Below are 12,044 nucleotides of genomic sequence, written 5' to 3' on the forward strand. Positions count from 1 at the left end.
GGGTTTGAATTTCTTCTGTGATACTTAATGGTGATGTGACCTTCAATAACTTGTTTAACTTCACTGTTCATCTCTTTTCTCACCTGTAAAATGGGTTTAATTATAGTACCTACCTCATCAGTAAAGTGGTGATAAAAATAGTACTTGGCATCAAGTACCAATTAACTTGATCAATTAATTCAGATTAAATGAGTTGATTATAAAAATACTTGGAATAGTGCCCAGCACATAAAAGTGTCATATTTGCATTTGTTAAATAAAAAATAAATATACATAGAGTATTTTTATTTAATTTTTTGGAAGCAAATGCCTTTGGAAATGAACAATGAATTTCTATCAGACAAAAAAATTTAGTTTTTTGTTTGTTTTTTGACCTAACCAACTAGAATGCTAGGAAATAAATTTAGTTACAGTCAAAATAACAGCCACATCCCATATTCTTACACTTTTCCCTTTCTAAATGCTTCATGTTCTCATTCTTTACTTTAACTACTCTCCCTTAAATACTTTTTAAAGTAAGCCTAAAATTATTGTAAATATAGATGGTGCATTGATCACATATACCTAAAAAAGTACAATATTATAACTTTCATAATTTTTTACTATTTTTCTCCTCTCAATTAGTTTGATTTCTCATTTATTTATTTTTCCCTTTATTTATGTGTATGTGTGAATGATCTATTCTTCTAGGTATGGCCAGGATTAGCAGTATTCCCTGACTTCACTAATCCAAGCTGCATAGATTGGTGGGCAAATGAATGTAGCAATTTCCACGAAGAAGTAGCATATGATGGACTTTGGATTGTAAGTAGCTATTTTAAATCAGTGATTTTGGACAATGAAGATAGAATTATTTTTCCATAAAATAATTATTAAGTTGACATAATATATTTTGTGATGTATTAAACATAAAGTTAAAAGCTATTATAATATTTTTCTAGAATGTATAAATATCATACCTGTCATGTTCATGGGGTCAGAAAAGTATAAAAGCTAAAGACTGCAAATCGTAATTTTTCTTCTCCAGTAATTCACTTTATAGAATAAATTTTGTTTCTGTCACTATGGTGTTGTATTTTTATGACTAATCATTTATGTTTGAAAAACAATTAAGTTTAGAGATAAGCCCATTGTAGTGCAACTCCAAAAACATTTATTAAAGTCTAAAATAGTCAAGCAATTGCAGCAATATAGACCTGAATAAACCTTTACCCTTTAGAAATTTTTTTTAGTAAGTTATAGAATAGAACAAATCAAAAGTGGCAATAGGGTAAGTGTTTTATCTCAAGATAAATGACAACAACAAACAAAATCCTAGAGCACTGGTAAAATTATTAAAGGAGAACACTAATGTTTAAAAGTTTCTTTGGATGAAGTTTCATATCTGCAGCTATTGATAGCCTGCTGCTAGGTTTATTGTACAGAATAATACTGGATGACAGTCAATGATGTAGTATCTTTTGTTACGGAAACTGTAACCACATTTTGGGAATGAAACTACTTGGTGACCCTGGAATTCTAAATTTTGGAAAAAAAATCTAATAAGCCTGAGCACAGGAAAACATCAAGGATTTTGTTCAAAGGTATTATGACTGTACAGAATTTTTTGAAGAAGAGATAATGGATATCCTGGGGATAGCTATATTTTCTTTGGTTGTTTAAGTCCACAGTATCTCTACTTTCCTAAAGTGCTCATTATTCATTCATTCATTATTTTAATAATTTAATAAGTCATTTATTTGTTTATTCAATCAATTATTTAGTTAACAAGTGTTTGTTTTGCACCATCAGTGTATCAAATATGTTGTGGGGAAAACAAAGATAAGAAAATTATGTTTTCTGCTGACAACATGGAATTGAGTGAAAGGTTAGCATCATCTTCAGGATTCCTATGATGTAACAGAATGAAGATAGAGAGGCTTTAGTTATTTGACACAAAATCAGTGAGATCACAATGATAACACCTAGCTGCTGGTGGAAGTAACAGAAATTGCACTCTATTGTTAAGTTTTGTTTTTGATTCTAGCTCCAATTTCAATTGTATTATTTAATTTAAATTAAAGTTTTCCTTATTCATTTTTTTCCTTGCTTAGGAAACAATTTGAGTCCATTAGAGCAGAATTACAAGTATAAGTGGTACTTTAGGAATAGTGAAAGAGAATCTGTGCGATCGGAAGAAGGAATGCTCCATTTTCTACATCCATTGAAAACTGAAATACCTGATTCATCTCTAAAGAGAGCGAGAGAAAGGGAGAAGGAAGAGCGTCTGAGAAAGGCAGAGTGTTCTGACACTAGTACAGAAGCATTTTGACTAACGCTTAAAAAAAGAACACAACACAACATGATATTTAGTATGATTTCGAAGCTCACTAAATAATTTCAAAGCTCACTAATTCAAAGCTCACTGAATTAACACATATTATGAATAAGCAGTGGATATTCTGCTTCCAGCTCTTACTTGAATAATTGCCAGATCCTACTGCTAAATCGTTTCTCTAATTCTTTTGCTTTTTTCAGATTATTTTTTCTGATAGAATAATATACAGTAAAAATAAGTGTTGTTATTTAATTGATGAAATTTTATTTTTATGTCAAATTTAAAAGTAATTTTATAATTTGCTAGATTTCTAATTTAGATTCCATTCTAATGTTTTTGAATTTTGAATTTAAATATTAACATCACTGTGGAAAGTGAGGTGATCTTAATTTTCATTGAAAAATAGTTTTTTGCACATAAACATATAATACACTTGAATTCTCTTTTTCTGCCTCATTCTTGAGATAATCTCCAAATCCTTGAGAAATAAGAGCCTACTGCATTTGGTATAATTAAGACTGAAGCTGTGATTTAAAAATAAAAGCATTAGTCAATATTTTTAAAATTGAAAGGCCATTTCCATTTTTGTGAACAAATAGACATATTTTTGTGTTCAATTTTTGTGGTTATTATGATTTATTCTTAAAAATCTAATAAGTGAATTTTCCTATAAAGAAATCTAATAATTTAATATATAGCACTGGGAAACAAAATTCATTAAGAAGATATATCCAAATACATTCATATTTCCAAATAACTGGGGGCTTAGTTGGTTATAGTCTTGCAATATTTTATAGGATTCTTATAAAAATTGAATTTTTAAAAATTCTTTGAAAAATGAGGCTATTTTTAGTTAAATTTAGTTTACATATGAAGTTATGAAATGCCACCAGATTTTTATATATAGTTTTCTGTGGATTTTAAAGAAAAGAACCTTCAGAAACATCCCTAAAAATGGTGCTAGTAATTCCCAGAAATTATCATTATTAGCCTTGAGATTATTTGAATGATACTTGAATGTCTGTAGGTGTACTTATTACTATCAATCCACTGAGATCTTTGCCCCGTGACTTACAGTCCTTTGAATCTACTGATTGTAATACTGAAAATACTAATTGAATTCACTTGTACATGACATTAAATAAATGTAGCATCACTTAAATCATTTGGATAAGTTAGAGAAAAACAGTTTCAGAATTTTCAAAAGGGCAAATACGCAAAATACATTAAAAGAGATATAAGTAAATTCTATTAAATGTAGTAAGTTCAACCTATTAATAATATAATCTTGCCAAGTGTTTTAATAAAGTATTTTAATAAAACAAGACATTTTAATAAAAGATAATCAAATAACAAAAGCTGTATTTGTTGTAAATTATGGTTAAAATAATGTAAAAGTGTTTATTTTTTCCTTTACTAGGTTAATAATTTATCTGCTTGAGTGCAGAAGACTCTTTTCCCTTGTATTGTGAACTGGTAGAATTATCACAGCCTGATTTAATCTTTTTTACACGATTGTATGATAAAACCTTTAAATATTTTTGATTAATTCTTTTATGTGAAATCAATTAATTTTTTCTTAAAAAATTATTTTTATTCTTGTTAAATAATGTCTATTTCAAATGAATGTTGGAAGATCCTGTGAATTTTATTTCAAGTTTGCAAATACATAATACAAATAGAAGAACATTAATTTCATAGTTAAATGTTTTGCCATTGCATTTTCTCAGTGAATATTATACACAAGAGATGTTAAAATGGTTTAGAAAAAGACACTTAAAATTTAAAATAATATGACTCAGTTCTCAATTATGAATTTCAACAGCTTGAAGTTGTTTTTGAATTTAATTTAATGGGTGGATTCATGAAGAAAAAATACTTAGGTTCATCTAAAATTATTGGCTGTATAACTAAGGTATCTTTTTGTATTAATTTTACTGGACACAAGAAAACAAAATTAAATATAATATTCCAGGTAATTTCAATAAAATAACCCCAATGTATACTTTGAATAACTGTATAATTTTCCTTCTTCATGGTTCTTAAGAAAACATTTGGGAAATGGAAACATTTACCTTTTAAAATCTGTATCACAGTGAGAAATGTATTCTTTTTCTCTCTCGAGCACCCTCATTTCTCATATTTATTCCATCTGGGCATGATGTGGATAGGAGAAGGGAAGAGTATTAAAAGGAGTATACTTCTGAGGGACTTGAAGAGGGACTTGGCTGAATGTGATACCTTTGTGAGGGGGAGAATATATTACAGAGATATGGGAAATAATGGCTCAAAGTGTATAGAAATTCTTCAGTACAACTAACAGAGGAGAAAGAAATATATATTTTTTAAGTATGTGTAGTGTGATGCATGATTTTATATACATTATCTTTTTTAGTCCAAAGACTTGACTTAACTGGTTATGGTCACAAGACTAGTAAGTGGCAAGACAAGATTGGGGCCTAGGTTTACATGGCAAGAAAATCTGTAAACACGATACCCTACAACTCTGTCTCCGAGAGATGTTTAGGTCACTGATTCTCATGAAGTGGTCCAGTAGCCCCAGGGCTCCCTGAGACTCTTCCAGGGATTTAGTAAGATCGTGACTATTTTTATGGGAATACTCAAATGTGATTTACCTTTTTTCACTTTCCTTTTCTCATGAGAGTGTAGGAGATGTGGGCTAGGCAGAGTGCTATACCTAGTTGCTAGCGATGCACATCATAGAAACTACATAAATGCCAGCAGAAATGGACAAATTATGTTGAATAAATGGATGTGCTAGATACGTGTACAATGAGAGACTCACAGTGAGAGGACCGATACAACTATTTAGAAAAGACAGTTGCTTAATACTTGTATTTAATGTTTTATGTGTATAATTAAAACCAGGTAGATGAAATGCATTTTGGTTGTATACAACCCCTGAATCCCTTCTAAGACACTTCTATTTTCTAGTATGTACATTTATGCAAAAGCAAATAATATTATTTTTTTCAGTATAATCACTTGTCTATCCCCGGAGGTAGAATCAAGTAGTGAGTATAGTTAAGCAAGTTAGTTTTTAGGTTGATAGCTTCTATTTGTCTTCTAGGAGTAAAAGAACATCATGGTTGCCGAGATAAAATATTTGCAAACATCTAGAGAGTTTCTGATTATATGATTTCTAATTATTTAAAATCTGTTGTTCATTTTATATCCATTCAGGACATGAATGAAGCTTCCAACTTTGTTCAAGGTTCAAGTAAAGGATGCGATGACAACAAACTGAATTATCCACCTTTTACTCCAGGTAAATTTCATTTTGTTATCTACTTATTATTAGGTGAGAATAAATTTCCTTGTTGACTGGCAAATTCTAGCATGTATTTCTAAATCACAAACTTTGGTATAATTTTGAGACCCTGAAATCAGTGTGGTTTTTGTTGTTTATTTGTTTCACTTTGGGCCAAAATATTTATGCCTAAGAAAAGGAGCATGATTTTAAACTTTGGCATAGCATATTTATTTATCTTTATCGTTGATAAATTGCCAGTGATTAAATAATGAAAAGAAACAAAATTTGTTTGAAATTATAACTTGTGATCAAATTTTTACCATGAGCACTTTGCTGTGTCTGTACAGTTATTAGAATGTATCTCATGTGAATAGTTATAGCTCACATATTCTAAAAAAGATGTTTTTCACCATTAAAAATGGGTAAAAAAATGTTGCCAAAGAGAAAGATGTGCTTTCAGGGGAATAGATCGCTATAAGACCATCTGAAGAAAGATGACAATAATTATTGCAAGACCATGTAAGCCTGGAAATTAAAACACAATAAAAAACTGAAAAGCAGAGATTTGAGTGGAATGTAATTGTGTAACAGGTCTACATGTGTATAATTAGGTTATATTTAAATCAACTAATCTACTATAAAACTTAATTGGTCTACAGTCATATGATGTACAATACAGATATGTATGTTTCCATATTCATGTTAAAGGCTATTTTTTCCATGGATTCATTTATTATTGAAATTAGGAAGCAGAGTATTTGTTTGTGTAAATGTATATCTAATGGTTAACCAACAGGAGTGGAAAGAGGAGATCCATCTGGAACTTAGCTTCAATTGTTGTCTTTCATTATTTTTTAACCAAGCATGGTATTGCATAGCACATCATTTAAAGATTATAAAGTTTAAAATGGCAAAATATCTCTTAAGAAACCTTTCTTATATATTTTCTCTAAGATATTCTTGACAAACTCCTGTATTCCAAAACACTTTGCATGGATGCTGTGCAATACTGGGGGAAACAGTATGATGTTCACAGCCTCTATGGATACAGCATGGCTATAGCCACAGAGAAGTAAGTGCAATTTCATTCAGAAGCCCTTTCATGTTTCTTGTCTAGAAATATATTTGATAATTTACTAATATAGTTGGAAAATCACAAGAGTAAGAAAGCAATGAAACATAATATTTTCATGGTAAATAATTAGGACATTAAAAGCATCAGTTTTTTTACTCATTTTCATGAACCTGACACTTAATTATCAAGAACTACGTGGTATATGTATTTAGCTGTGATTCTTTTTAAATCATAGATTTAAATTATCCTTCAAAATTTTGATTCAGTTTGCAATCTCTGAATATAATTATGTTCTAAGTGTGAACTTCACAATTGGCCTGGAGAATGGTACTTCTAGAACAAGTCTTTATTTTTCAAAAACAAAAGTTTCAATTAAGATGTAGTTTTCTATGTAATATCTCCCAAAGCAATTTTCTAATGCAATGTGTTACTTGTATATAAAAAAGGAACATGATACAAAACAAAGGAAAGGGACCATCATATTTTAATTGCTTACTATGTTCCAAACATTATATGAGGACCTATAATGCAATAGTCAATAAAATCCAGATCTTGGTCTCAACAAATTTTTAATTTTCTCATCATTAAACAATTATGATCAAGTTTTAATTCAATTCCGTGTTTGTCTTGTGATATCAAAACTTTTACACACTGTCTTCATAGTGATTTTTTACTTCACTTTTTAAACTCAGTAGAGCGTTATACATTGCAGCATGTAAGTAAATAAATTCTAGAAAGAAAAAGCAACACTACAATTCAATATTATAAAGGTAATAATACAGAAAAAGCACCTGAGAATGCTATTATATTTTTACTAAGGTAGTCTGGATAATTTTATATACTGAATTAAACTTTTGTATCTTTTCCTGATTATTTCCCCTTTTACGGAAAAAAAAAACATTGTCAGTGCTACTCAGATACCAATAGAGGTCAGATGAATAATGCTAGTAGTTGTGGATGGTGAATTTCCAGAAACAAACGAAATAAAATGCCACTCAAATATGTAAGTTTTATCCCAACATTGCTTGTTAATATTTGAAAATGCAGACATTAAAATATAATTAGCATCATTGAACCATAAAAATGTATATTGGCTTCAAGTTCAGATTACTACATGTTATACTATAAAAGGATTTTAATAAGTTTAAATCATATATTTCAAAAACAAATGTTGGGTGGATACAGAAAGCACCTGTTTATTTAATTTGGTAAAGGAAGTCATTCAAAGCCTGAATCATTTGTAAAAAATTTCCTTTTTCTGTGTTTGATCAGAATGTATTTAAATAAGTAAATATTGAGAGCTAAAAACAAAACTGATATAAAAGGTTGATAAAATAGTTGCAAATATTATGGCTTGACTCTAGTAACTGTCACATACACATCTGAAATTAAGATTTTAGAATTTATAAATATTAGTATTATTTTAAAATAAATCTTATTTATTAATTTGATTTTATCTTTAGAGCTATAGAAAAAGTTTTTCCTAATAAGAGAAGCTTTATTCTCACCCGGTCAACTTTTGCTGGATCTGGAAGCTATGCTGCACATTGGTTAGGGGACAATACTGCTTCATGGGAACAAATGGAATGGTCTATCACAGGAATGCTGGAGTTTGGTTTGTTTGGAATACCTTTGGTGAGCAGTTTCATACAATGTTATTTATAACATTGTGAATTACATGTAATATTGTAATAGTATCATCTTAATGATTTTTGCTAAAATGATTAAAGATATGTTACAGAAAAATTCAATCAGTATTCTTAGGTAGTTTATGAGAAAAATAAGACTATGGATGACGTCTATAACATTCAGATCATTAGAGTGAGAAAATAGAATGAACTAAATTCAATCAAATCAAAATAATTCATGAAACAAATATCAATATAAACAAAGCATAGGAAAAGCTTATATAATAAATATAAAGCACCAGGTAAGATGGTAGGGAAAAATCCAAATATATTGGTGATAAAAGTAAATGAGAAAAGTCTAAATATATTTAATATATAAGATTGTCAGTTTAGATTAAAAAATAAAGCCATTTTCTGTATTTAAAAGGGAAAATATAAGGATAGAAAAATTTCAAAATTTTAAAAGCAGGGAAAATTTATGCTAGGCAATTCTAACATAAGAAATCTGGTAACTATATCAAGCAAAAAAATAAGTATGCAATATAGATATTCAACACTAAAGAGAGCTACTATATAACAAAATAAATGTAAAATATATCAGGAATTTATAGTGAATCATTTTTTCTTTCTTTCATTTGCTCTGGACAAAATGAAAACCAAAAACCTATCAAACAAAAAAAAGCTAACACACACACACACACACACACACACACAGCGGCTTGAATTTGAAAATTAAAAAACACATTATCAAATGATTGATGAGTCAAAAAATAAACTGAAGAGAAATGGGAGGAAAAACCCTTAAAACTGAATGCTAACAATTGTACTTCATATCAAAACTATGGGATACTGGCTAAGTTGGTATTTAGAGTGTTTATATTATATAGAGTATACTATAAATTGGTATTTATAGCCTTAAAGAAAGGCTGAATATTAATGAGTGAAGTGTATGAACTAAGAAAACGGAAAAAGAAAAACAGAATAAACCTAAAGAAAGATGTAGGTAATGAAAATAAGAGAAGAAATTAACGCAATGAAAGCAAAGTCTGTAGAGAAAAATTAACACAGAGGTGACACTTTGAAAATTTGAATAAAATAGAACAATTTATAGCAAGTTTTGTCCAAAAAAAGGAGAAAAAAATAAGTAATGTTACAATATATTTTAAGATAGGGTGTTATTTATTATAGCAACCAATTAATAAAATATAACCAGGAGTAAATATTAAAATTGAATGTAGGACTTTTTTGAGAAAATTTAATAAAGATATACCACGTTCATGGATAAGAAGGTTCAATGTATTAGAAATATGCATTCTTCCCAAACTATTATCCAAATTCAGTGATATGCCAATTTAAACTATGAAGAGAATTTGAGGAATGTAAAAGATTATTCTAAACTTCATATGGAAGACACTACAATTTAAAGAAGTAGAAAAGAGCTCAAGGATTTGCCCTACCAGATAAAACAGTAATATATCACAATGGTACTTGACCGTGGATATTCAAATCGATTAAAATGGCAAAATATGACACAGGACTCTTGGATTAATGGAATTTACTAAATGATAGCACTATCACCATAGATCAGTGTGAGGAAAGTATCAACTATTTATATGAATAAAATTGATTTATCCTTTTAAAAAATAATATAGGTCCATGTCTCACATCATACACAAAAATCAATCACAGATGGATTAAAGCCCTATGTGTGAAAAGTAAACTTAAGCACTTTAGAAGAAAATATAAATGGGTAACTTTATGACCTGGGGTTGGAGGAATAATTTCTTAAACAGAACACAGAAGGCACAAATAATAAAGAAACATGTATAAATTTGACTATAACAAAATGAAAACTTCTATTCATCAAAAGACTATTTTAAAATGTGAAAAATAAAAAATTACCCACATACTAGGAAATTATATTTTCAATTCGTATCACCAATAAATAATTTATATTCAATTTAAAGGACCTACTATAAATCTGTAGAAGGTAAAAACAATTAAAAAAATTAGCAAAGGATATAAACAGGCAGTTCCATAGAAAGAGAAACCCATATGGACTCAATAAAAATGTGGCAAAGTCTCAACTTCCCTAGTAATCAAAGAAATGCAAGTAAAAACTTTGGTGAGATACATTTCATATATATAGGTGGTAATAATTAAAAGTCTGAAAATATAAGGAATTAGCAAGAAAATGGAGCAATAGGAACTGTCATGTACTGTCATTGTGCTTACAAATAGTTATAACCAGTTTTGATTAAATAATGTACATTTCCAGTACATATATATACCATCATATATATATATGTTTGCCATCATATATATATACACACCATCATATATATATATATATATATATATATATATATATATATACCCCATCATATATATATATATATATATATATGATTATTTTCCTTGTTATATTTATATATATACCATAGAATAAAATGTATGATTATTTTCCTGGTTGTATAAATATATATATACACACCATAGAATAAGAGTAAGTTTTTTACATATTCACAAAGAAACCTATATATAAATGTCATAAAAGCATTTTTATAGTCGTTGGATCCCATACAATAAAGAACTAGAGCCACATTAACCTAATTGAATCTCACAAGAATAATGCTTTGAGAAAAAAATGAAATGCAATGTAATGCATGTAACATGACATTTATATAAAGTTAATAAACATGCAAAACAAAGCTATATATTGTTTATAGCTACCTATATTTAGAAAAATAAAGAAATACTTGTAAATAGTAAATACTAAATTAAGGATAGTAGTTTTTTCTGGAGGGTCCATGAGGAAGAAGAATGCAATTTTACATGGGTACACATCTGGCAACGTTTTTTACTATTTTACTCATAGAGTAATATATTATAAATGGCAAAAATCAAATCATGGGAGGTGAATTTTGGAATGAGAAGCGACATATTTTAATAATACAATTTCACCTTTATATATTGAGTTAACAATGATTAGATCAAGGAAGAAAAATACACGATGCTAAGAAAATGTATAAAGAGACAATGAAGAAAAGAGTGTAAAATAATGCAATTAGAGGAAAGTATGTAGCAAAAATAGAAAATAAACTAGGTTAAGGAAGAGTATATGAAGACAGTGAAACAAAAAGATTGTAAGTAATGCAAATTAATCAGTTGAGGCATAAAATGTGATGCTCTGGGCAAATTTGAGAATCTTTCCATTATAAATAATAGATGTATTTGTTATTTAGGTTGGAGCAGATATCTGTGGATTTGACGGTAATACCACAGAAGAGCTTTGCAGACGATGGATGCAACTTGGGGCATTTTATCCATTTTCCAGAAACCATAATTCTGATGGATATGAGGTAAATGCCTTTTGTTCTCCACGTTTTGAAATAAAACATAATCCTATTCTTAGCAACATACTTAAATTTCTATCTGTATAAGACAAAGTCTGAAAGTTTGTAGCATAATTTGTAAAGTTAGAGTCCTCTTCTCAAGGCCTATAAATATTCTGTGTACAAAAAAATGGCCAAATAAGGCAATCATGGAACACAATGTAGTCACAACATAAATATTTTATTTAAACCTAAAGCATATACAAGTGTGTTAAATCACAATAGTTTAAATTACAGCCAAAGCTTTTTGAGTCTGTATTCTTGGATTCTAACAGTATAAGTTCCAGGTAACTTTTCTTTCATAAAAAATGTAATGTAATATCAAGGATTTCCAGTTTTTGTTTCATTAAAGAAA

At 28.8% G+C, this 12,044-nt stretch overlaps 1 protein-coding gene across 1 annotated transcript in view; it reads left to right on the plus strand.

The window, feature by feature from the left end:
- Positions 1-12,044, plus strand: part of SI (sucrase-isomaltase) — a 91,737-nt gene that overhangs the window by 23,909 nt on the left and 55,784 nt on the right. The window contains exons 12-16 of the mRNA XM_058556418.1: positions 691-804; positions 5,522-5,606; positions 6,546-6,663; positions 8,130-8,301; positions 11,540-11,656. Coding sequence (XP_058412401.1) covers positions 691-804; positions 5,522-5,606; positions 6,546-6,663; positions 8,130-8,301; positions 11,540-11,656 — 606 coding nt within the window. The remainder of the gene's footprint in view (positions 1-690; positions 805-5,521; positions 5,607-6,545; positions 6,664-8,129; positions 8,302-11,539; positions 11,657-12,044) is intronic.

Source organism: Diceros bicornis, chromosome 15 (genome assembly GCF_020826845.1).
Source record: "Diceros bicornis minor isolate mBicDic1 chromosome 15, mDicBic1.mat.cur, whole genome shotgun sequence".
Taxonomy (NCBI): Eukaryota; Metazoa; Chordata; class Mammalia; order Perissodactyla; family Rhinocerotidae; genus Diceros; species Diceros bicornis.